The sequence below is a fragment of the Mytilus trossulus genome, chromosome 8, assembly GCF_036588685.1.
Source record: "Mytilus trossulus isolate FHL-02 chromosome 8, PNRI_Mtr1.1.1.hap1, whole genome shotgun sequence".
NCBI lineage: Eukaryota > Metazoa > Mollusca > Bivalvia > Mytilida > Mytilidae > Mytilus > Mytilus trossulus.
Window position 1 is genome coordinate 33,787,494 of NC_086380.1, and position 27,081 is coordinate 33,814,574.

General features: G+C 32.2%; 1 protein-coding gene across 1 annotated transcript in view; it reads right to left on the reverse strand.

Moving 5' to 3' along the window:
- Positions 1-26,618, reverse strand: part of LOC134680858 (uncharacterized) — a 30,461-nt gene extending 3,843 nt beyond the window's left edge. The window contains exons 1-22 of the mRNA XM_063540126.1: positions 26,494-26,618; positions 25,487-25,578; positions 24,575-25,132; positions 23,058-23,087; positions 21,991-22,539; positions 21,085-21,657; positions 20,382-20,411; positions 19,108-19,490; positions 17,981-18,137; positions 17,397-17,429; positions 16,556-17,083; positions 15,628-15,978; positions 15,295-15,420; positions 13,426-14,031; positions 11,030-11,599; positions 10,325-10,477; positions 8,395-8,970; positions 7,596-7,640; positions 5,564-5,785; positions 4,695-4,934; positions 3,127-3,300; positions 653-1,011 (exon numbers count right to left, since the gene is read on the reverse strand). Of these exons, the coding sequence (XP_063396196.1) occupies positions 653-1,011; positions 3,127-3,300; positions 4,695-4,934; positions 5,564-5,785; positions 7,596-7,640; positions 8,395-8,970; positions 10,325-10,477; positions 11,030-11,599; positions 13,426-14,031; positions 15,295-15,420; positions 15,628-15,978; positions 16,556-17,083; positions 17,397-17,429; positions 17,981-18,137; positions 19,108-19,490; positions 20,382-20,411; positions 21,085-21,657; positions 21,991-22,539; positions 23,058-23,087; positions 24,575-25,132; positions 25,487-25,559 (6,336 nt within the window). The 5' untranslated portion in view covers positions 25,560-25,578; positions 26,494-26,618. The remainder of the gene's footprint in view (positions 1-652; positions 1,012-3,126; positions 3,301-4,694; positions 4,935-5,563; positions 5,786-7,595; positions 7,641-8,394; positions 8,971-10,324; positions 10,478-11,029; positions 11,600-13,425; positions 14,032-15,294; positions 15,421-15,627; positions 15,979-16,555; positions 17,084-17,396; positions 17,430-17,980; positions 18,138-19,107; positions 19,491-20,381; positions 20,412-21,084; positions 21,658-21,990; positions 22,540-23,057; positions 23,088-24,574; positions 25,133-25,486; positions 25,579-26,493) is intronic.
- Positions 26,619-27,081: the final 463 nt, after the last annotated feature.

The window sequence follows — 27,081 nt, forward strand, 5'->3', positions numbered from 1 at the left end:
GAAGGACGGCAAAAGTGCAGGCGATGGGGTGTCACGATATCTCAGTAGCATGGGTTCGAATCCCGGTGAGGGAAGAACAAAAAATTTTGCGAAAGCAAACTTACAGATCTAACATTGTTGGGTTGATGTTTAGACGAATTGTATATACATAATGTTCTCAGCCATGTATCATCAGCATTGCTGGTGATCCTATAGATACATTTGTTGTAGACTTACTCAGACGTACTTATAAATATATTTTTTTTCTGTGACTGTATCTTGCATTAATTGGTAGGATCCTTAACTATAGATAATTGAGCTGATCTGTAACAATAACATCTCCATGCCTTTTATATCACGTACTGTAGTACGAAGCTAGATTAAAACTGATTAGGAAAGGTAACACAAGGCCACAGAAAGCTTTATTATAGTGAATCCCAGGTGGTCGTGTGGTCTAGCGGGACAGCTACAGTGCAGGTGATTTAGTGTCACGATATCGCAGTAGCATAGATTCGGATCCCGGCGAGGGAACAACAAAAAAATTGCGAAAGCAAATTTACAGATCTAACATCGTTGGGTTGATGTTTAGACGCGTTATATATATATATATCAATGAAAAAAACATTGTGTTCAATTTGTTAGTTACAATTTACATGGTAAAAACAATACTTACATCATATTTATCATTAGAGACAGTTATTGGCCTGAAGTCACTTATCATCACTTTTGTAATAAGCTTATTCTTTGTGTTACCGGTATTTCTTTCTGCGTACATTTGAATAGATGCCATTGGATTTCCTGAACAACTCTTCAATAAAGAGTTGCTTCCAAAACTAAATGATGTATCCATTTTAAGTTTAAGTTTGGCAATAAATATTGGCATTATATTGTTGTTTAGTTGTGGATTGGCAATAAATGAGAGTCCACCAAAGTAGCCTTTACCGTTAGCCACTTGGACGTTGTCTTGTCCTTGAAGTTGTGGGTTAGTGCTTAATATTGTTGAGAAATCTAGATGGATGCTTGGAATACATTCTAAAAAATAAATAAATATTATCTTTTAATAGCATATTGTCGATTAGAATACAGAAATATTTTATTAAATAAAAGAACATCACATAACAATTAATAATGGTTTATTTTTATAAATTGTGATTTGGATGGAGAGTTGCATCATAGGCACTAATACCACATCTTCCTAAATCTAATAACTTTGAATTGTGAAAACATGCTAGTCATAAATTGGTTGATGTCAGCAAAAAGTTAAAAATACAAAAATATTGAACTCCGAGGAAAATTCAAAACGGAAAGTCCCAAATCAAATGGCAAAATCAAAATTCAAACACATCAAACGAATGGATAACAACTGTCATATTCCTGACTTGGTTTCTTACCCCAGGAGTAGATAACCTTAGCCGTATTTGGCACAACTTTTTGGAATTTTGGATCCTCAATGCTCTTCAACTTTGTATTTATTTGGCTTTTTAACTATTTTGATCTGAGCGTCACTGATGAGTCTTATGTAGACGAAACGCGCGTCTGGCGTATAAAATTATAATCCTGGTACTTTTGATAACTATTGGTACAGGCATTTTCTTATGTAGAAAATAGTGGATTGAACCTGGTTTTATAGCTAGCTAAACCTCTCACTTGTATAACAGTCGCATCAAATTCCATTACATGGTCAACGTTGCGTGAACAAAACAAACAGACACAATGGGTTAAAATGTCAAAAATAGGAGTTAATATCTTAATTTTTTAAAAGGTAGAACTTGTGATTACGAAACGCATTTTATATTATGAAATAAATATAAAAGGCAAAACGAGTTTAATTGTAATTTACATCTAACAAATGACACCCAGCTGCTTGTATGTAACAAACAGATAAGAAATAATTGAATGATATAAAAATGTAACACACAGTATAGGAAGCTAACATTAAATAAACTCATCATAGATGCATTTTTTATTTACGCAAAAACTAGCGTTTCGTCTACAAAAGACTCATCAGTGACGCTGGAATCCAAAAAAGTAATAATAGCCAAATAAAGTACGAAATTGAAGAACATTGAAAGTTTTGCCAAATACAGCTCAGGTAATGTTGATTCTGAATTTCAGAAATCCATAACTCAATTTTAAAATGTTTGATGATAATTTATCTTGGCTATTTTGTGAATGAATACATAAGTATATGGTCAGCAGGGATGACCGAATAATTTGAAAATGCCTTACAAGAAGTGACATAAAATTTTAGGATCTGATTTAAAGTTATTGAGAAAGACAATAACAATCAACACCAAGGAGTAAACGAAGACTCACAAAACCAAAGGACATTTACACCAACAGTTATAAAAAATAAATAAGTAACAACACGAATTCTACTAAAAAACGGGAGTGAAGTCAGGTGCTCCGGAAGGGTAAGCATTTCCTGCACCGTACACGGCACCCGCCGTTTTATTTACTTGTTCAATTCGGTAATGATGGAAGGTTAAGATGACTAAGGAAGAATATCAGATATGATTTTTGACACATTTTTTTGACAAAATATTTTCTGAGTGTCGGACGGTTGGGCGTTAACCAGATCCACGTCCTTTACAGTTGGTAAATAACCTTACCGAAAAGTAAAACGGTGACGATTTAATATTATAAACAGTAGACAGGTGAGCTCTGCAAAGTTTTGCAGCTGATGATATGTATGTGTCAACTGAATATAATACAAATCAAAACATGAATATTGTGTTACATAGATATAAAGACAATTAATGCGCGGGATAAAAAATAAAGGAACTATAACTTTTCCTATTTGAAAGTAAAAGAAAACAAATGATAACAAATCACCGCATTAAGATGAAAGCAAAATAAAACAGTAGTGCTTGCTTTCAAAATTTACTAAAAAGGCCAAATATTAAAATATGTGTGTTTCCTATTTCCCTACCGACCCTATATTTCAAGCTTAGAAAACGCCTTCTTTAATTTTTCAATAAGCACTGTCAAAGTTAGAATTTCTCTCCCATAGACTCAATGAAAAAATTAAGTGTAACTGCTCACCTTATTTTTTCAAAGATGCACTAGGAATCACACATATTATCTTAATTAGCATAAGTTTTATTTTGTCATTTCATACTGCCCAATCCATAAGGTTATATTTACCTCCACTACTTGTTGGCTTAACTGTTGTTGTGACTGTAGGAGTTGTTGGGAGTTCTCCCCAAACACAGCTGCACCTCTCCGATTTAAATATTTTCCCTGTTACACATTCTTTTTCTTCACCGTCCTCAATATATTTAGTATCCCCAATCTTAAACCTTTTACATCTTTCTAGTTCTGGAATTTAGATTAAATAAATGTAAGCATTATCTAAATTTGATTAGAACAAATTTTAATATATTCAAAATCGGTTGATCTATCACGCTGCTATAAGATACGATAAACTTCTCTAACATTTTGAAAAGAGAGTTGAGTGTATTTGAACTTCAATGATTTAAAACATTTACAGAAATATGGATTTCTGAAAGAAAAATATTCAGTTGCTTGAGTATTTGAATTAAAAAATCATTTTTTACAATTGGTCTTCGAGACAATCACTCTTTGTAAGTAGAAGAAAAAATAAATGTTGTTCTTTGATTTTAAATTCACAAACATGTGTAAACCCATTGACCTATATATTTATGTTTCACATTTATCGAACATACAACAGCAGTCTACTGGCCATATTTTCAGACATTACAATTGATAGTATAATTGGTCTTAATTTCTCCCAATTACTATTTACATGCTTAATAGTCTATATTATCGTATTTTGACTCTGAATTTCATAATTTTTCTACAGGTGACCTTTTATGTGGTAAGACTTCGTAGTACCACCAAGGCAAGTAAGAACAAAGCAAAGAAGTAAAACCGAGCTTTTAATCGGTACAACTTTTGGGAAAACTTAACTGCTTTACACTTTCTTTTCAGGACCAAAAACATCCAGAAACTGTAACTTTCCCCTCAAATTGCAATAATTATATATTTGATTTTACTTATTTTTGTTGCTCATACTAGGCCGAGTACCAGGATGGCCAACCACAGAAAAGGTGACTTGTTGAATTAAGATGTCATTTTATTAAAAGTTCGCATTTGTGTTTACCAAATAAACATAAGTGTAAGCGATCGGTAATACTTTCCTGTAGTATAGCTTATATTCTCTAACTGTTTTTTGCTGAAGATTTTTATTTTGATATATTAACATAAAAAAATATATATAGAAAATTTTGCTTTGATAAGTCAAACTTTGAAAATCATAAATCGCAGCTTGTACAAACAAATCGAAATTTTGAACATGGATGATATATACATCAATGACCTTTGTTGTACAGATATAGGCATGTATGATAGAGGGTTATATCATTGCAACTCATACCACATATTCGTTTCTCTATTGATTTACGATGTAAAATTTGTAAAAGGTATGCAATATCATTAAAAGAAGATTCAAGTTCTTCAATGCATAATCATGTACAGTTAAACCTGTTTAAGAGACCACTTCCCGGAGAGCGAAAAGGTGGTCTTTTAAACAGGTTCAATTTATACGAAATGTTCTATGGGGGTATCTGAAATTGATAGTCGTTTACACAGATTTTTTCTTAATACAATGTGTCTCTTAAGCAGGTTGTACTGCATGCTTAATGTTTCGTAGTATATCTTTGGTTTACACATATATCAATACGACTTCTTACTAGGAGTAGTCCTACTGTTGTCCACGATACTACATGCATTAGTGGTATCTTTGATACAGTGATCATGATCGTCAGTTCCGCTGATGGTGGTGTCGTACTTCAACTTATTTTCACACTGACAAGCTTGACTAGTGTGAATCATCATTCCGTCTTTAGTGTGTTGGCACTTATAATACAAATTACAACTGTTAGGTACTGGATACGTGGTACCATTTGTCCATTTGTTTATTACACAAGGATCTGGAGTACAAAAAAGGTAAAATAACAAAAATACCAAACTCAGAGAAAAATTCATATCGGAATGTCCGTAATCAAATGGGAAAATCAAAAGATCAAACACATAAAACGAATTACAATGGGTTACAACTGCCATATTCCTGAAGTTGTTTATTATAAATTATCTGTTAACAAAACTTAGAATTTGTTAAAAACAAAGGCTTTCTGCCTTATGAGTGCTTTATCGTAGCTTTTTTATTGGTCCTCGATGCTCTAAAACATTGTTCTTCATATATCATTTTAAATGTTTTTTTTTTATTTTTTATATATATGTAGTTTTTCTATGAGTTTTTTTAAGGCGAAACGCGCATCTGATGCAAATACAATTTTTTAAATGCTGGAATATATAATGAGTTTTTAGAAAACGTTAGGTAGAAAACGTTAAGTGACATTAATAGAAAATTATTTTATTCACACATACACTTTTTTGTCAACTAAAATTTAAGTATAGATAAATAATGATAAATGAAGACGATGGATTGACAGCCAGTTGAACCTCTCACTTGTATTATATTGACAGTACATTCGTTTGACCCTTTTTTACTCAAAGAAACCTTGAAATTTTTGATCTTAGTATATAAGAAAACTCTTACCTTGTTTACAAATGAATTCGTCAAGATGATCACATTTGGAAGTGTCTGGATTGAAAAAGTAATGTAGCCCACATTCTTGAATACTGTACTGCACAAACTGGGTAGCGCCTGCCTCTCTGACACAGTCCAAATAATACTTGCAGTTTGTTGGATGGGGAACGTAGCACCGAATTGCAGTTGGGTCACATCTGGTGATACATTCGTTAGCAAACTGTGGTGTAGCTGGTATATAAAGAAAGTAATCACAGTCATTTATTTTCAATATCAAATTAAAAAAAAAAACAATCTAAAGAGTAGTATAATATATGAAATCATGGTCTTTTTCTTATTATCAAATCATCGCATAGCTAACCTATATAAAGAGTAGTATAACATATGTCATCATGGTCATTTATTTTCAAATTCAAATCTTATCAAGGTTAACCAATCTAATGCGTAGTATAACATATGCAACCACAATTATCTATTTTCAATATAAAATAACATCAAAGCTAACCAATCTAAAGAGTGGTATAATATATTTAATCATGGTCATTTTGTTTTAATATCAAATCATCGCATAGTTATAACCAATCTAAAGCGTAGTATAAAATATGGAATCATGGTCATCCTATTTTAATATCAAATCATCTCATCGCTATTACCGATCTAAAGCGTAGCGTAAAATATGTAACCACAGACATCTATTTTCAATATCGAATTATATCATAGCTAATCAATCTCTATATATACTAGAGCTACTAGTAGCTAAAGTGTAGTATAAAACATGTAATCATAGTCATTTATTTTCAACTTTAAATCATCTCATAGCCAACCAATTCTAATGTGCAGCATAAAATGTGTAATCGTGGTCATTTTGTTTCAATATAAAATCATTTAATAGCTAACATATCAGAAGCGTATTATAAAATATGTTGTTTCAATATAAAATCATCTCATAGCTAACCTATTGAAAGCGTAGTATAAAATATGTAATCATGGTCGTTTCGTTTCAATCTCAAATCGTTTCAGCAATGACGCAAATAGTGCAAGAAACACGACATTATACAGTATCACAGACTCAACTGAACCGAATTATCATTATAAATTTTATTTAACTCAAGTTTAAGTGGAATCTTATTTTCACAATAACTTAGTATTTGGAAATGAAAACGGTTGTTGAGCCCTATATTTGGAATTGTACACAGACGTTAAAATAGTCGGAACGCATGTTAAATAGATATCTGAATTTAATAAAGAAATTTAGACAGTTTTCATTAGATTCATTGTCTTAAAATTACTGCAAATTATAAGTGAAAAAAAGAGCTAGGGTCTGCGTTTTATTGCAAAAACCCAATGAAACTGTGTAGAAAGAGGAATAACTCTAACTAATTTCTATTTTAAGAACGACTACACATATAGTATTGTGAGCTGTGCGAATACATGATAATAAAATATCAGTAAACTGCTGTTATGTTAATTTGAGACTCTTTGAATATTAATCAGAAACCTACAGTTTTGTTATCTCTGATCTATGCAAGGTAAAACAAAAGTATTCCTAATAATTTATACATACTATATCATCAATTAGTTGTCAACCACCCCTTATTCAAGTTACTCTGTTAACCCTCAATTAATATTCTTTAAACCAAATTATTTTCGGAATCGATTTGTTTGCGCGTCTTTCGCGAGAAGAAAAATAACGCAATATAAATCATCGCGAAAATGTCAAATTTGGCTTTTTTCATATTGATTTGATTTTTAGTGTTACTGTAGTTACTACTTGGACCACTAGGCCACTGAAGACCCCATTATTTTCGCATCTTTCTCGGCGAGTAGAACAAAAACGCGAATATTTAATTCGCCGAGAATATGTCAAATTGGGCTCTTTCCATATTAAACAGAGCAAATTAAAAAATGGTTAAATCAGGTCACCGCAAAATTGGCTAGTAAGAGCTTAAACGGAATAAAGTATCCGCAAAAATAAGTTGGTTTACAGTTTCTCAATCTTAGTAAGGGTAAGTTGATAAGACAACAAATGAATGGTACTTACTTGTAGGAACGGTGACAGTGGTAGAAGTTGTGGTCGTCGTGGCAACTGAAATTATAATCAATATTTTAAAATATGAAAAGAAAAATACTCAATGGTCGTCGTGGCAACTGATTATAAACAATATTTTCAAAATATGAAAAATACTCAATAATTCAGATAAGATTTTTTTCTAAAAATGGGAACATTCATATTGAAGAACAAATTATAGTCTTTTAAAAAATGTGTATAAGAATTCACTTATCGTTTGTTAAGAAAATAAAGGTAGGTAATTTATGGTGTGACCAATAGCTCACTTGATGGAAATCCAAGTTAGAATTGCAACTTCAGATGTATTTAAAACATTGCCGGGGATAAAAATGGACAATTATTTTGGTGTTCCCTTTCGAATGAGTCTTAAAGGAGCACCTCGAACTACAAATGTTCTAAATATTCCTATCAGAATCGAACTAATTCTACCGTTTCATTATCAATGCTAATTTGAACATGGGTTTAATGGAAAGGCATTATAGTTGTCAACATTTTACACTTTGATTACGCTCGGTGTAAAGATATTGACGAAAAAAATGTCTTATCATGTTCAAATGATCTTAGAGCAAGGCACGACTGAAACATTTCTTGTTTCTACAGTATATTCCCTCCATACATTCCATTTAGGCTTACTATAGAGACAATAAGGTCTACGTAGTGTGTTTTCAAAACAAATAACACATTTTAAATAGAAAACAAAATGACATATATAGACGCTATATAGGCTAAGTCATTAATACTTAGAATGTAACTGATAATTGTTAATACTTACGATTACAAATTAAAGTATTCAATATTGGCAGAGCAGTCAGCATTTCATCGAAGTCTTGTACAACGATAACATTGGATATAATATTAGCCGCTATTCTATATAATTCGTCTATCATCGTCTGCCGTTCGCTAATCGAATATTTGGGACTGACAATTCCAACAACGAACATAGTGATGCCTTGGTTATATGCCAAATCAGCCTCAGCTTTCGTTAGAGCGGGATAGGCCGATTTACCATCAGTGATTATAATACCGAATTGTGGATTGGTAGGTATTTGTGGAGCCCTTTGTAATCTCAATCTGATTTCTTGAATAGCTAAATGTGTATTGGTACCTATTTTCAGCATAGTAGCTGCTTGCAATAATGCTCTTATAATATTTTTGTCGTACACATCATCAACTATATCTTTTATGGTTGTGCTGAACGTAAACACAGATCGCAGTCGAATGTTATTGACTCCTATACGCATGTTGAAAACTAATGTATTAACAAAATCCTTCGAGTTTTGGAAGTCTGGTATTTGTAGACTGTCTGAGGAATCTAGAGCAATTGCAATATCAGCAGGACCAAGGCATTCTGCAAAAAAAGAAGAAATGTGTTCATTATGCTAAATGCAATAATATGTGTATTTCCTAGTACATCTTTGAAAAGATAGGTAGGTAGGTAAGGATTTTTAAATTTTACAATTACACAGAGTTTATGAATGAGCAGTTCTGTCTTTAGCAGCACTTATCGAAAAATTACCAAACAAACTTTCAGGTACGCTATTTCTAACTTGAAATATAGCGCAGGTAGGGAAATAAATAGTTATCAAAGGTACCAGGATTATAATTTAGTACGCCAGACGCGCGTTTCCTCTACATAAGACTCATCAGTGACGCTCAAATCAAAAATATTTATAAACCCAAACACGTACAAAGTTGAAGAGCATTGAGGATCAAAAATTCCAAAAAGTTGTGCCAAATACGGCTAAGGTAATCTATACCTGGAATAAGAAAATCCTTAGTTTTTCAAAAAGTTCAAAGTTTTGTATACAGGAAATTTATAAAAATGACCACATTATTGATATTCATGTCAACATCGAAGTGTTGACTACTGGGCTGGTGATACCCTCGGGGGCGAAACGTCCACCAGCAGTGGCATCGACCCAGTGGTGTAAATAGTTATCAAAGGTACCAGGATTATAATTTAGTACGCCAGACGAAATAAGACACACACATATCTTTTTTAATTTGGCCTTATATCGCAGTTACAGATACACAATATTGTTTGAACACTCCAATCGTCATATATATAACTTGCCCAAGTTATTAAAGGTATAAAATGTGTATAACTCTTCGTCTGAATTAATAAATAATGTTGTCCTTTTCCCAATTTAAAATTTCTGGAGGCAATGACTTATAATTGCTTGACAATTTAAACGCTAATAAAAACCTGCCAGTATTTTTTACACTGACTATTAAAGTGTAAAGTAAGTGCAACAGTAGTATACCGCTGTTGTTAAATTCAAATGTTGGTTTTTCTATTATGAACTATTGAGAGTTTTACACACACAAAAAAGAACTTTTTTAAAGTTGATATGGTACTTCTAGCTCAATTCCTGTTTTATAACTCTACTACTGAGGAGAAAAATATCAAAAAGCATTAGTTATTAGAAACACTAATTTCACATGAACATGGATGTATAATGACATTGTAAAATGACGTTTATAGATATCGTATACATGATTGTATAATGGATTTCGTATACGGATTATATAATGACGTTTTGAACACGTGTACATAATTGTATAATGACGTATTGATCACTCACGTATACAGGATTGTATAATGACGTTTTAATCATGTGTACATGATTGTTTAATGATGTTTTGATAATGTGTTTGGATTGTTTAATGGCGTTTTGATCACGTGCCCGGTATTCACCTACCTGTTAAACCTGTGTTATAGTCGCGTGTTGTTGTTTTGATGGTTGTAGTTGTTGGAGCTTGTGTCGTCGTTGTCGTTGTTGTTGTTTTGGTTGTTGTTGCCAAGGAAGTTGTCGTGGCAGCAGTTGTTGTCAAAACTGGATTAAATGTATTTACTGCAAAATAAAGCCAAAATATTACTGCTAATTGAACTGTAGATGTTTTATACAACTAATTATAATTACATTTAACTAAATGCGCATAAAATGTATCTCGAAGAATCAGAATATAATAATATTGCGATGATGCTCTTGTCGTGTAATGGTCTATTTTATTCATAAAAAGCAAAAATATCTAAAAATAAAATACGATTTACAATACCCTTACGTCCCATTTTGCTAAAAGAATAAACGTCATTAATAATCTGTTTGACCAATTCCAGTTATTGACCATGTAATCAGAGATTCATTTTGTAAATATTTTGATTACATTTAAATTGTTGTTAAGCCAATTACTTTTGACAACCGATGTTATGGTTTCACTAAAAAATTGTAAAAACGGTGATATGTCACTCACAACTTATTATGCTTTGCGTGGGCAAAATGCCAATTTTGTCTGGTGTAGAACTATTTTACAAATAACAAAGGGAAGTTATTTGCTTAGAAAGAGTGTTATAACAGAATCAAATCGGGAATTGACAAATGTGCAATCTAACGTTGAAAACTTACATTGACCCAGTATGTTAATTAGATACGCCTTGCCATCTGTATTTAAGCTTGCTATATTGTTAACTGTAAACGTATTGGCTGCCACACCATTAGCCATGTTGACCTTGTCTTGTTGTGAAAGCAATGACCCTGCCTGTGATACGCTCATAACAATTACATGCATCCCTCTCGCATATGCGTTGTAAGCTTTTATCAACGTCTCGTATTTTGAATATACTTCATCATCAACTAGGAGAACGCCAGCTTTAACCATATCTGATTGTTGATTTTGAGAAAGTGAATTAATTATATACTGTATAGCAGCTGATCCCCTTGGGTAAGCGGTTCGAATGTCACTTTGTGTCTGGAAAGCATTCTGTAGACTGGCATAATCACTATGTAGACCAAAATGTATCAACGGAGCATACGTCGTCTGGTCGAATTCGAACACACCCATTTTCATTCGACCTCTACAATCTTGTTCTGACGTTCCAATGAAAGCTGCTATAATTTTACGAACTTCTTTCAATGCACTTGGATCTAGATCTCCCATTTGACCCATGGAGACATCAACATTACAACCGTAATTACCTTAAGAAGAATTAAAACATCTATACTGAAACATGTAATGCTACAATTTGATAAAAACGAATGGTTGTATAACCTTGATTAAATGGTTGTATAACCTTGATAAAATAGAATAAAAGCTTTCGGTATTAAATTGCTAATACAAAAGTATCTGATGGTCTTAATGAAGGATCTGCATTTCTGTTTTCTTTAATTGTAATGTCATTTTTCTCCATGCTTTATATTTTTTGCCAAATATTTTTTATGTTTCATTTAATCATTATTTTCGATATTTGTGTTTAATATATTGAGGCGATAGAAGTTTACCGTGGTAAATATCGTAAATCGATCAATGAGATACCAATGATGAGCGAGATCAGGCCTTGAAGGCATAAAACTTTGCTCAGTGCTCGGAGCACAAAAATCATACTCGAAACATGAAATCCAGCAATTTGATTGGTTGATTTTCAAGTCTGAGTACAAGAATCATGCTCGAAAGTTTTATGACCGTGAGGCCTGGGGTTGAAGTCATATAACTTTGCTCAGTGATTGGAGCACAAAAATCATGCTCGAAACATGAAATCCAGCATTTTGATTGGTTGATTTCGGAGTACAAAAAACTGACTCAAAAGTTTTATGACCGCAGTGCCTGATATACAGACTTGAAATAAGTAAATACTTAGATATCTTATAGTAGCAATTTTACTCGACCATATCGAGAAATAGGTATTTAGTCGGATCTTAACACGTACTTGGGATTTGGTTAAACCGGTTTTCCGTTATAAATATACGGAGAAATGTCGAAATGTTCAGGACTTAATTGAATCCGTATTTCGGTAGGATGGTGCAAGCATACGATTTTTATTGCGTCTTACACTTTGAGAAGCGAATAATCTTTAACTACTTTATTCAAATATTGTGTAAAAACATTAATTTTGAGCTTTGAAAGTCAAGTGACTCGATCATTTTCCTGAGATAGTTTGAAAAAATTGCAAAGAAATATTTTTACAGTGAGTTAGCTTTCATTAGTCTTCACTATCTATAGATTAACAACTTTTGGTTATATTTATAATTTAGAATCATCATTGAAGGTGGAGCACGATTGCGCAGTTAATTAATTCTATTGATGTGCCATTTGTATGCAAGAGTGACATTCCGTTGTATTATGTGCCAATTCGAAAAAGTTATGCGAGTATTCTCTCCCCTTATCAGGTTAATTATTTTATAATTAAGTTTACGTTTCTGATATAATTTTGAATAATTACAAAATGAATACATTCAATATATTTCAGTTTTTGTTATTGGTGTATCAAAAACATTAATGTACGAATATAATTTCATAAATTTGAAACGTTTAAAATGATTACATACCAATATAAAGAACTGTTCATCATTTTTGAAAAAGACTACAAATGATATTTGAATAAATTATCTTCTCTTGATGATGGATTGATTGGCAAATGAACCAGCGTTATCTAATGATAATCACAGAAAGGGACCGGCGAGCAATTTTTAATTGTAGCTTATTCAACCTTAAAACAATTTTCCACTATAAACGAATGTTACTTTATTCAAATATAAGGACTTAGTTAGCTAAATCTACAAATTTTATTAGATATTATGAATTTTTATTGCAATAGATTAATATGCTACAAGTTATAGGTCTTAATTTAATAATATATTGAAAGAAGTCCTCTTTCTAGAAATTATATGACATATTTGTCAATGTGTATTTTTTTCTTTTAATTTTCAGACCTAAACTCATCGTTAAGTGTTTTTTTTTTTAAATTAAGATTTCAAAAATGCAGATGTGTATGCATGACTGAATTTAATGTCATAAGGTTACTTACCAACGTTCATGATATTGTTTTTCAGATATCCGCTCAGTTCAATTGGGTTTTTTGTTTGGTTATTTCTGATATAATTTCTGGACAGCCACATAACGTTGTTTGCGTTACCACCAGCCATGAGAACTGCATCTTTATACTCAGCAGAATTTTCGACATCAGTACTGATCCCGTCCACATTATATGGAATCACTGTTATACCATTGTCCCTCATCATCTGTGCAATTTTCAACACCATATTTTTATTGCTGCCTAGACCTCCGGAATAGAACACCACTGCGTATTGTGGTCTTCCTGCTACTTTCTGTTGAGACAATGTAAAGTACATATTCATCATGGACTGGGCTAGAGGTTCATTTGCCAATTGAGCAAGGCTGTTTTCCAGTTGAACCAGATTGATATTACTTACAGCAGTAAGCGGTTGGACCAAGTAAAATCCGTTATACCCGATAAGGCCAGCTGCAAGTTCTATATTTTTGTTACCAAGCTGCGACAGCTGTTTATACAAGTTGGCTGCTGTGACAACGACGTTTCTCATATGACTGAATGCATTGGCCGACATTCCTGTACCAGCAATGGCAAAAGCTAGTTTTGCGTCCATACCAAATTCTGAAACAATTAATAACAAAACAAACTATTTAAAAACAAATAAGAAAGTTTTTTTTTTTTACTTTAGATTTATAACAAATTTATTTCTGTTTTGTCAATTGTGTTCATCCTTTTTTGCTTTTTTCTTTTTTCATGACTCTTTTTCTTCTTAAACCTATCCGTTTGAATTCTAAATTATCCGAAATTCTAATCAGCTGTTACGAAGTTCTATTTTGGTAGAAGTTCAAAGTAGCAGACGTCATTAAAGTTTCAGATTTTGCTTAGAATTTTCTTACAAATAATTGAGACTTTAAGAATTACTGAACATCCTCGAATATCATGTGACAATTCATCAGCAAAATATAAAAGTTCTAGGAATAAATATTCAAAAGTTTTTAAAAAAGGATCTCCCTAGAAACAACCTGTTAATATGCCATGATCAATAAATAATATCTCCTCCATAACAACCGGTTATTATGCCATAATTAATAAAAAATATTTCCTCTGAAACAATTGGATAATATGCCATGATTATTGAAATGATATCTCCTTCGAATCAAACGGTTTATATACCATGATTAACAAAGGCAACAGTAGTATACCGCTGTTCGAAATTCATAAATCGATTGAGAAAAAAAAACAAATTCGGGTTACAAACTGAAACTGAGGGAAACGCACGAAATATAACAGTCACTACGACACAGCATTAAAATCTAACACACACAGAAACGGACTATAATATAACATTGGCCATTTTCCTGACTTGGTACAGGACATTTTAATAAAACAAAATGGTGGTTTGAACCTGGTTTTGTGGCATGCCAAACCTCACGCTTTTATGGCAATGTTAAATATAACATTAAAATGACAACTTACATAATAGGACTACAATACAAATAAATGGGAGAACATGTAGGACAGAGAACCACACGAATAATAGCTAACAAAATGTGCCAAGTTTAAAATTTAATACGCCAGACGCGCGTTTCGTCTACACATGACTAACCAGTGACGCTCTGATGAAAACAGTTCGAAAGCCAAAAGGGGTACAAAGTTGAAGAGCAATGAGGACTAACAGTTCCAAAAAGTTGTGCCCGATACCGCTAGGGTTTTCTGCCAGGGATAAGAACATGCCTATTAGAATAATTCATACATTCGCAAACAGTATTTTTTTTTTTATAAAATGACTATATAATAGATATAAATGTTAAAACTGGTGACTAACTACAAAATAAAAACGGATATATAAATAACCTGAACCAGCATATAAAAGTATAAACTAACCCGATACCAGCTGTACAAATCTTGAAGACATTTGGATGAGTCTATTACTGCTCTCATAGTACGAAACCAAATCACTAGATCCCGCTATCGCAACCAGTTGATCTAATGTCACATCCGGTTTAAATCCTTGAAAACAAAATAAATTATTTATTTTTCAATTCATTCTTTGTTTTGAAGTAATTTGATTTTATTTTTTGGTTAGAAACACGTTTATAAATGGATAATGGCATCATATTTTTAATAATAAAAGAAATGCATTCCTTGAATAATACTTATATTTTTAGTACTGAAATATTTTTATGCATAACATACTAGTATACTGATTTTTATTACCTATAACATATATGGTGATATTTTCTTTTTTGGCAAGCTCTCGTTCTCTGTTTACAAGTTCGATATTTTCTGCACCTTTGTTTGTAACAATAAATGCATACTTCTTTCCAGATTTATTTTTGAAAATCCGTCTAAAATTTGCAATAGCGTCATGAATGGCCAATCCATTTCCGGTGTAAACTGCATTTGATATCCGACTATCCATTTCATTCCTGATATTTCCAGTTAACATCCTGGTCTGGCCCTGAAGACTGGTTACCAAATGATTATATCGAATGGACTGGTTGCCTAAGTCTATCGTCGGATTGAAACCAACAAGTCCCATGGCAACGTATCGGTCACTAGCATTGGCTGCAATTTGATAACAAAATCAGACAAATTTATCGTGAAATACTTTTATAAATGCAATAACAAATTAATTGAGCAAAATCAAAATAACAGATGACAACAATATAGACCTATATCATAGAATTCGGCTAAGGAAAGAGAATTAAAAAACTAAATAAATTTTGACAGATCTGGATAGAGCCATTTAGGCCTATGGTACATGTACAAGTATCTTATGATAAATTATTTTAAAGGTTTTTTTTCCAAGTTATATTCAAAAGAATGACCTTCTCAATGGGACAGCTACTAGGCTGGTGGTATATCTGATTTTTAATCAAAAGTCTACAACTCATCTGAGTGTAATAATTCATAGCTTGAATTTTAAACATTGTTCCTCTAAACTGTCGTGATAACTTGAATTCCGTTGAAAGCTCATTGTGTGCGGATGCCATTTTAAGCATATACAGGAAAGGAACCTTTTTTTGTTGGGCACTCATTACACATCTCCTTGTATCTAATAGCTAAAAGAGGAACCATATTACAAACAACTGATTTTTTTTCATATCACATATATAAACCAACATTTTAAAAATTAACATACCCATTGCCATAAAGTTGGTAATAAGGAAATTCATCCCCATAACGTTAAGTTGATTAAGAGGCAATTTCATATAGCCGTTAGGACTTATTTGTGCCAACTTCATTTCAAGGTTCTGCTGTCCGTAATCGATTCCAATTGCAAAAAGAGTAATGCCTTGCTGGTACGCATACTGTGCAATCAGTCCTAAATTCGGTTCAATAGTAGCATCGTTTACTAAGACAATTCCAATTTTATTCGATGAGCGGATATCATTAAAATGCAGAATGTAGTCGCCAATTATTTGAGATGCTGTCCATTGCTTGTTCGCCATTATATTTTCATATTTTAGACTAGGATGGATATAATACATGTCCTGATATGAGCTGATTGGTTCCACTTTAGAGCAAAACGAGGCTACGTTTAATTTGACCTTGTTGTCCTCGACGTTGATATATCTAAGAACATCTTTAGCAAAGGCACGGTAGAAGTTGTGCATGGTTCTATCGCAGGAGTCCATCATTAGTGAAACTTCGGCAGGACCCATAAATTCTAAAATTATTAAACAATACATTTGTACAAATTCATAAAATTCTTGGCTCATAAATGTTGGAACCCATAAAATATTTAAACGAAAGTTGAAGCAGCGTTCATGTCTTTGATACCAAACATTACCCCTTTATGATATCGGAACATGAAAAAATAAATAAATAAATATTTCACATAACGAGACCTGTTGGAAATTGAAATATAATGTAAGAAATTTCAGAAAGTGAAACACAAATGAGAAATTATCGTCCCTAATTAGTAGTCGTAGCTAAAATTTAAAGAAAAATCATATTTGTTTTAAATTATAAAAACTTACTTAGTAGTGATGTTCCACTCCAATCACTTATAGCTACAAAATAATAAATAGGATGCAATGATAAAGATTAAAATGTAAAAGTCATTCCCGTAAATACGAAAACTATTATTCTGAGCATCATTAACATGTGTCTTACAAAACTTCAAAGCATCAGACGGTTTTTTAAGTTTCGCTCCATACAGACGCAAAGTGCATTCAGTGTTGCGTTTTACAGACTCTGATATTATACAGAAAATACAATAGATTAGGGAATGGGAACTATATGTCTGAAAAATCAAAACCTAGTCCTGGAAAATAAAAATAGATAGTAAGATAATGCGCAGGTCGGAAATGTTACTTTGCATTGGTTGCATTCTATTAACCGTAGACTAATTTGCATTAGAACAAACAGCAATAAAGTTTTAAAAGTTAAATCATTTTTGTGTATTTAGTTTTAAGAGACATCAACATGTACGCTTTATATTACAGGTTAACATTTTATTTTTACCAGATCCGAATTAAGATTGTTCACTTTTTTTGCGACATCATTATTGTTAGTGGCCCCTTCAACACAATTCAGAAGCTTTCGATATTATAATACATACCATGACAGACAGACATAATGACTAGGTTTACACCACTACTTTGTAAACCTTCCTCTGATATAACGAATCTATTCTGTATTATACCACCAGCTATTCCGGTTATCTCGTTCATATCCACAGCCGATATATCTTTTTTTATTAGACCAAGTGCTAAAAACTTTAAATAAAAGAACAGAAATGATGATGCTACATAATAATGTTCTTCGATTAAATAAAAGCATTAAAGGTACAAATTTTGATTTACTAGATGCACATTTTGAACAACTAAATCAACGTTTCTACAGTAAGGCAAGAGGTCAAATATTTGAATATAGCTCCCATTGATGACCTTTTACCGGTCTTTGGTTGAGTTGTCGTCTCTTTGAAACATTCCTCGTTTCCGTTCTTAATTTTATCCAAAATATATTACAAATGTGAAAAAGAGGATCAAACTAACATGTCAAGAGGATAGACAAATCCGGACATGCAAGGAATCCGAGCTTTGATTTTAAAGTGGTACCCAACACTTTCACTATAATTAATTTGGCTCGCTTAATTTTCATAAAATTTTGACAAAGTATTGCTTTGATCCTTAAACAAAAGTATAAAAATTTCAAAAATTTTGAACCAACCACTTTATCAGAAAAATTACACTGGTTATATAGCAGTTTGACAAACACCAATTTTGATCACTGAGAAGCTTAATATTCCCTTTACCACACAACGTAATTAAAACGTTAAGCTGACTCTACAGAGTTATCTCCCTGTAGTGTTAGGTAACACCTTAAGGGAGATATTATATTGCTGAATGCAAAATAATGAGATGATATTACATAGTTTAAGCTGTGGTCAAGGATACATTTATTTAAGTTGTCATCTGGTACATGTGTTTGATAATCGAACTCATCAGTTCAGCATAATACGTCATCATTCTGACATTAATAAAAATGCCTCTAGTCACGATTCTACAGTAGCGACCAAGCACTTGCGTACTTTCAAATGTTGAAGCAAATGGAATATTTTGTATGGTATATAAACTTGTCATATCGTGGAGGGTCATACGTGTAACAGGTTCTTATTATTTTTGCGAATAGTTACGGCAATGGAATTAATACCATGTCCGTATTTATAAAAGAAAGTATGCATACCTGAATGTCATTTGTTGCAGCAATTCTAGCAGCAGCTATAGACGAAGCAGGATTAGTCGATTTTCCATCAGTAATGAACAATACAATTCTAGGCATGATTGGTTTTGCAGCAAATGTCTTTGCTGCACGATTTATGGTACCAGTGTGGTTGTAGATAAATGTGTCAGAATTTGTAGATCTCAAAATAGTATTCCGAATAGTATTGCTGTCAGTATTGGCGGGAAAATTATACTCTGCCCCTGTACTGCCAATCACAATAGATACCAACATTTCTTGTACTTTAAGATTTGCTATAAGCTTAGCAGCAAACAGTTTTACTTCATCAAAGTTTTTTGCATCACCGACATCTACTGCTATCGTAATGTGAGCAGCACCTTCACATACTAATAAAAAAGAAAATGCAGTAAAGTATTTAGAACGTGTTTGCTATGAATAATTATATATAACCATTGGTCGTCTCCACGAGATGGATTTTCTCGCTTGAACCGGTACTGTGATATAGCGAAAAGCAATCGAATTGAAATGACCAATGGTAATCGGTTTATCACTATTTTACATAAGACGAATTTGTTAAAATCGTTGACAACGGCACGTGCGCCTTATTTTCTAGCGATATCATTCTACTGTGCTGAGGAAGGCAATTATCAGTCAGAACGATTAAAGGAAATTTCGAAAAATAGCTGTGACAAATTTTATATGATCTAGTATTATATCATAAGAGTCTCCTATCTCAATTGAAATGTAATAAAGACACCGTGGCCTTAGTGGCCGAGTGGTGTAAGTTACTACTGTATCACTAGCCTGCCGTCACCGAAGCTGTGAGAACGAACCCCGTATGTTGCAGGTGCACTCGACTCTATTCTTAATGGACAGGGATTTTCAGTTTTATTGCAGAATGTCAGTTGTTCCCTCTAGGCAATATGGCGTTCTGGACTAATTAAATCTGACATGAAGGATATAAGTGTTCAACGTTAATCTATAATTTCGTATAAAGGACATTCAGCTAGATTTGGACAACGAGAAAGAAAAAAACATCAGCCCTCTCGTATTTCAGAGATGATGGTTTAATTTAGTAATTCATCCCGATTTCTGTTAGTTCTGATATCATGAGTACTTATATTTTTTATAACTTAACTATCTTAATTAATCATTATATCAATTCAACAATTATTCTCTGAAAAACCTTAATGAAACTATACATTTATTTTTCAAAGCATTAATGAACGGCTCTCTTCAGATACATGCAATATTATTTCTAAATCACTGTAACATACCTTGACTCGTTCCCTGGCCGTCTATGGCGACTACAAAATATAAAAAAAGTCAATTTGAGAATGCTGATTTTTATAAAGCTTCATAGTAAAGTTTATTTACAAGATTAAATGCATTCATGATACTATACATTTATAATTAAAAACAAGTAAATTCTACTGAGTAAATGAAATAAACGACTCCCTTTAAAAAGTCCCCTTCGCCAATAGCCGTCTTATTGCAATACCTTACAACGTGTATGTTTTAATCAATCTTTTCCGTTGGTATTTTGAAATAAAAAAAATCAGAAATTGTATCCAGTAAATCCAAAACAGACACTGTGACTTGAATATAACATGCAGGTCATTAGACAGACCCTTATAACCGGAAGTTCATTGAGTGGTTTTGTTCGAATTCCTTGGTGTTTTTCAATACAACGGCCTTGTCTTACTTTAGTCTTTATGGATAAAATTGATCCAATGCGGTAGTGTTGTGAAAACAAAATGGTTTTACAGAGTGTTTGAAGGTATTGACCACAAAAACTTTGAACCAAAAATAAAAGATTTCGAGAAATCTGGTTTGATAAGAAATTCTTTTTGTAAACCCCAAAGCATAATCTTTTTTTTCGGGCGCTAAAATTTGGAATGGACACGAATTATTAAATGAAAGTATTTAATAACCCAAGCAAGCCGACAATGTCCTATATTGAAATGTCATGGAACTTACATAAACACAATCTATCTACTGTTTTCGAAGCAGCGATTGATGTCAGATCTTCAAAAGTAGATTCAATTATATTTTCTTGAATTCCATTGGTTAAATTGCTCAACTCTTCCATTATATAGCCGTCCCCAACGCCCACGGCTACAGTTATCAAATTGTTCATTGCTGCCCTAATAGCACTGTTTTGTAGATTTTGTAATCCATTTGTAGATTTACCGTCTGTAACTATAATAGCTACTTTCGGAACTCCTGGTCGTCCCTTTGAGTTCGTCCTATTGATCATATAGTCTAAGGCTATATCTGTATTAGTTTTATAATCGTTCGAAATTGGTTGAGCAAGGTTGATGTTTTCAATGATATCAATGAGGTTGTCCCCAAAGAACGATACATGGAAAACACTTGTACCAAACGCAATGATGGCTATTTGTGCTGCATGGACTCTATTGTGAATAAAACTGTTGGCAATAATTTTGGTATAAGCCTTGACCAATTGCACTTTTTCCGGTTGAGATGCTATACTGTATGACGTATCCATGGCAATCATGACGTCAATCTCCCCTGGACATCTTTGAATTGCTGAAAGTATAAAAAGTAAAAAATTAGCCAATTGCAAGAATGAGCTAAGACAACCGTAACTGATAGATACTAGGCAGCGATTTATTTTTAATTCTTAAGACACCAAACATTATAAAGAGAGAAGTATGATTTTCCATAATTTGGTCACGTGGCTGATGTCATATTGGGAATACAAAAGTCTTTAGCTTTCCTCTTTTGAACTATAAACAACAGCTAAATTTGGTTTATTACTTATATCGTTTGGTTGTGTTCATGTAAAATTAAACCAACCATGCTTAATTTTGAAGAATATAAAATCAAAGCAAATATTCAAATATACATAAGAAGCCTTACCATAACATACAGAGTTCATTACTTGGTTCAGTCCGCTTACAGAGAGGGTCGTATCTGAAGTGACTATCTGGTTTTGTAAGTTTTCCTCTGTTAGTACTAAAAGAGTCTGCAAACTTGGCTTTAATTCTGCTTGTACTGCTATGATTATCAGCTTAATGTTTTGGTTCCGAAGCATATCTACTGCTTGTCTCATTTGTGTGGCAGAACCAGAATCCTGGTCTGATATAAGAATAGCGACTCTAGCCATGTGCATGGTTGTCAGTAGACTTTTATTAAAGGCGCTTACAAAGTTGTCCACCATACCCCTTGCATCATATGAACCTGAATTTAAACGACTGGCTGCCTCGCTTTGAATTTTACCGAACTCTGATATAGAATTTACACCAGGGGCAAATGTGTACTCATAGTTATTAGCATCGTTTAACAACAATGTTCTTCTAACTTGTCGTACGTTACTGAACAGTGCAATACCAAGATTTAAAGCCATGTCGAACCGGGATTTTGTTGATAGGTCAATGCCGAGAATAACGTGAGCTTTCCCGGTACAGTCTGAAATAAAATCAAAAAAGTAATGTAACCGTTCTTTTATGGTCATTTTGCTAGCTTTGTTTCAGTGTTATCGCAAAATTAGTGGAAATGAAATTTCTATTCGATTGTTTCTTCAGAAATGTTTTAAAGTGGATGCTTATTTTATTTATGTTCACATTTATAATTAAGAGCTTTATCTGTAAAAAAAATGTCAATTCGTAAAGCAAAATTTGAGTTATCTAATTATATAATGACGGAATGACTGTAATATTTTTTTCTGTATATCCGAAATAACCTCAGTACGTTATTTAAAGTGTGCACCATATGTTGAGGTTATTTGAATAGACAGAAAACATGTTACAGCCGTTCCCTATAATTCAATTCAAAATTCTAATGTTCAGGATGAAATCATGAAAAAAACGTTTAAGAGGTCACATCTTCATGACAAATGTATGTCAATGAGCTAATAAACAAAAACCTTTCAACCAATCAAAAGACATGTTAAATCCAAAATTAAATTCTATTCAAAAGGTACTTACTTCGCGGCAAGACAGTTCCTCCTATCATATCTGAAAAAAACATATAAATGAAAAGCTGTAGTAATTGATTTCGGAAGTCTAGCAAAAGTTGTATCGTGCTTACAACTTTACACATATTCTTCGGGCTTATGAATGTTGATGTACATTACCAATGGCATATTTGTATTAAATATATACACACGTTTAAATCATATTAAACCACCATAATGATTATGATTTTTCAAACGTGAAAATCAAATGCAGGAGTACTATATTGCAACATATTAGTATAAGTTGGGGTGTAAATTTCATACAATTGGGTTTAAGCTTACCATTCTCAATGTGGCATCTATAATGTAAAGGAGAAGGTTAAAAAATACCCCTTTTTGGCCCAAAAATATAGAAGTTTTACAAAATTGTGAAAATGTAATCTCTTAGCTAGTTATTGGAAAGTAAAATGCTTCTGCTACACAAATATTGGCTGTTGTTTGACAATACAATGCACATATATCGGGTACTACTATCATAAAGTCATGCTAAATTACTGAAATCTTCACAATTTTAGCATTTTAGTTAAATTTTAGCATTTTAGTTAAATTTTAGCATTTAAGTTCAATTTTAGACGGTTTTCGTCTTAAATGAAAGTGGACACATCGTGTTCATTCATAATATGAAAATATAAGTTGTATTTGATGATTATACATAACATATATAAAGGTTGAGGATGAAAACGGATGCGGCCACTCTCATTTTTGACAAAAACAATCTGAAAAGTGACGATTTTTTGCAAATTTGATAGATTTTTCATATTAAAAAGCTTCAATCGGAGCGTTTTTAATGACTTAATCAGTTAAAATCTTTCAAAAAAGCGAATTGAATCAATTGAAATAGACACTATAAAGTGTTTAAAAAGTGTCCAAAATATTTCGTTAGATGAACTTGAAATTTGCCCGACCTACTCCTTTTTGTAGATGTTACAAACATGTATGTCATCTTCTAATACAGTTAGTAGAGACAGTTCTATGACTTGAGTTATCATTGATATTGTCATGATTATAAATTAACTTTTAACAAAACTTTGAATTTTTGAAAATCTAATGCTTTTCTACCTCAGGAATAGATTACCTTAGCTGTATTTGAAAAAAAACTTTTAGGAATTTTTGGTCCTCAATGCTCTTCAACTTCGTACATTATTTAGCCTTTTAAATTTTTTTTTTTGACTCGAGCGTCTCTGATGAGTCTTTTGTAAACGAAAAGCGCGTATGGCGTAAATATGAAATTTTAATCCTGGTATCTATGATGAGTTTATTCGCTATATTGTACTTTCAAAGGACACGATTTAAATTAGGACTTTTATTCTCTGATAAAATATAAAAATGTTGCTAAACGATATTCTTATTAATATATTCCATGCAAATTTCAAAATTAGAAATGCAAAATATTGATAAACAAAAGGTTAAAAATCAATGTCTGGATTTTTTTAAATTAAAATTTTAAAATGATGTAAGTACGCATGTGTAATTTTAAATCAAACTTACATTGGCACACAGCGGCCATATCAGGTTCGTCATCTCTATAAACTGCAGAAATAATTCTTCCTGGTACATAGCTTGTGATGGTATCAAGATCCCGAACAGCAAACGTGGAATTTGCAGAAACAGCTATTATTTGAATGTTCTCGCTTATTGCTGCCCTTTTAGCGGCTAATTTTAACGTAGAGAAATCTCCATTTGTGTTTCCGTTAACAAATATAATAGCTATTCTTGGTACACCGCGGCGATTGAATTTCTTAAATTTCTCAGTGATGTGGTCTAGTGCCAAATTGGTATATCGAGTTGGTAGTCTCGGATATGTTAAGGCTTGCAACTTAGTAAGTATACTGTTCTTATCAGCACTGAAATCGGCAATCTCCGTTGATGTTGTTCCGTATGTAAAAAGAGAAACCATTGTACCGTTGATAAAATTCAGTGTTATTTTGTTCAAAATTTTCTTGATATACTCTTTCATGAAAACAAATTGTGTATGTTCCGTAGGTGTATTTAGTCTGGTTCCATCTAGAGCTATCACTATGTCTGCTTTGCCGTCCAAACAATTATCTGAAAAAGCAATTTATCTATTTAAGTTAAAATGTGTTCGTCTATCTTAAAGTAAGAAGATAGATACAGAAAAAGTGTAAGAAATCGAGCATGAAAAATGCACATTTGAAAAAAAGATATTTTGTAGATTTTTTGCTAAATGATATTTGAAAATATCCTGGTAATATACATGTATATATGATCATATATAATTAAATATGGAAGGCACACAGATACCAATCTCCGAGCGAACCGTGGCACTTTCTACCTTAAAAAATGTATCCGGTAAGCTATAGACCGAATGTATTCGAAGTCAAGCATACAAAGAAAAAATTATTATTGTTTGGCAGGAATATGTTTTACGAGAACACTCACCGATCTGGCAATATCCCAGTGTTGATAGAGTGGCAATACACACTGCTAATGTTACTAACCACCGCATGATCATTGTAAAAGGTGTCTTATAGCTGAAAAAAGAATAAAAAAAGTATAACAAACAAACAAATTGGATGGTTAACCTATTGTTTCTGAAATGCGGTACATTATAAAAAATTCACGGTGCAAACAAGAAAAATAAACTTAAAACAATTTCCTCAAATCACATCTTTAAAATAAATATACATGTAATTGAAAACACAAATAAATGAAATAACGATTAAGTTATGAAATTCATATGCGAATAAGTACGGAAGGGAACTATATCCGCAATAATTATTAAATGTACATTTCTTAATTTGTAAAATGAAATTTCTTATTAACAATTTCTATACATAAAATTTCATTATTTCTTAAATTGTAACATTTTTTTTACTTTTTTCAATCCGTATCCTGATGTTAAACACTTGTAACTTCTTAATGTGTAAATGCAATTTCTGAATTTGTTAACGTATTTTCTTCGTTCTTTACATGAAATTATAAATTTTCAAAATTAGTGAAATGTAATTTCTTTGTTTGTGTCCCGTTTTTGGGTATAGTTTACAGATCACTATCCTAAGTGTTGAGGAATATTAAGCGCCAACTGGTCAATGGTTGCATTGTGTACAGGCATTTGTCTTAATAGCACCCAATATATATTCTTCATATAATTCTTTATTATACAAGTCTCTTATGTCGTGATCAAATTAACATCAGTTCTTCAAAATATTTTGCAATATTGGTAATAGAAGCAAAAATGTGTATAAAAAAAAACTTTTTAAAAGTCCGGTATACCAATTATACACATGGAATTTTAAATTCTTTTTTTTTTAAATACTTCTGACGGTTAAAAAAAAGAAAAAAAGGATTAAATTACCATAATAGACGAAGATTCTGTGTAAAACTAACCAGAACTTTGAATTTCAATCAATTTACAATGAAAAATTATGATTTTGTTAAAATCTTACCAAAACTTCAAATGAAATAAATATCCACTTCAACCGAAAAATTAACAAGACACCATCACACGGAACGCTCTCAGGGAACTATTTCTTTTAATGGCGGAAACCTTTGTCACATTATACAATATTTATTATTCGTTCCATCAGGGTGAAAACTCAAGATTTTAGATTCTGATAGTCGATTAATTGTCATTTTGTAGTCTCCCCTGAGCGTTTTTTGTGTAAGGAGTTACCGGACCTAATCTATCGTGAAGAAAAAATGGACATTTTTAAATGATGACTTTAGCCATGTGTTTATGGAAGAATTTCTAAAGCCCTAGGTAAAAAGTAACGGCCTGGAAAATGTGGAAATTTGATAATATCAGATGATGTCTAGTAAAATGCACGATTTCACAACTTTGCATAACCGGAAGCGGGGTTTTGTTCTAGTTTAGACAAATTTACATGAAATAAATCGGATGAATTGTAACTCATTTCTTTTATTACAACTTAGAGGCTATTTCAAGTATTGAATAAAAAGTTTGTTCTAAGATATTGAATTATAATAAAAAAAAATGTCAAATCCATATTCATGAGTACTTGATGGTAGAATTC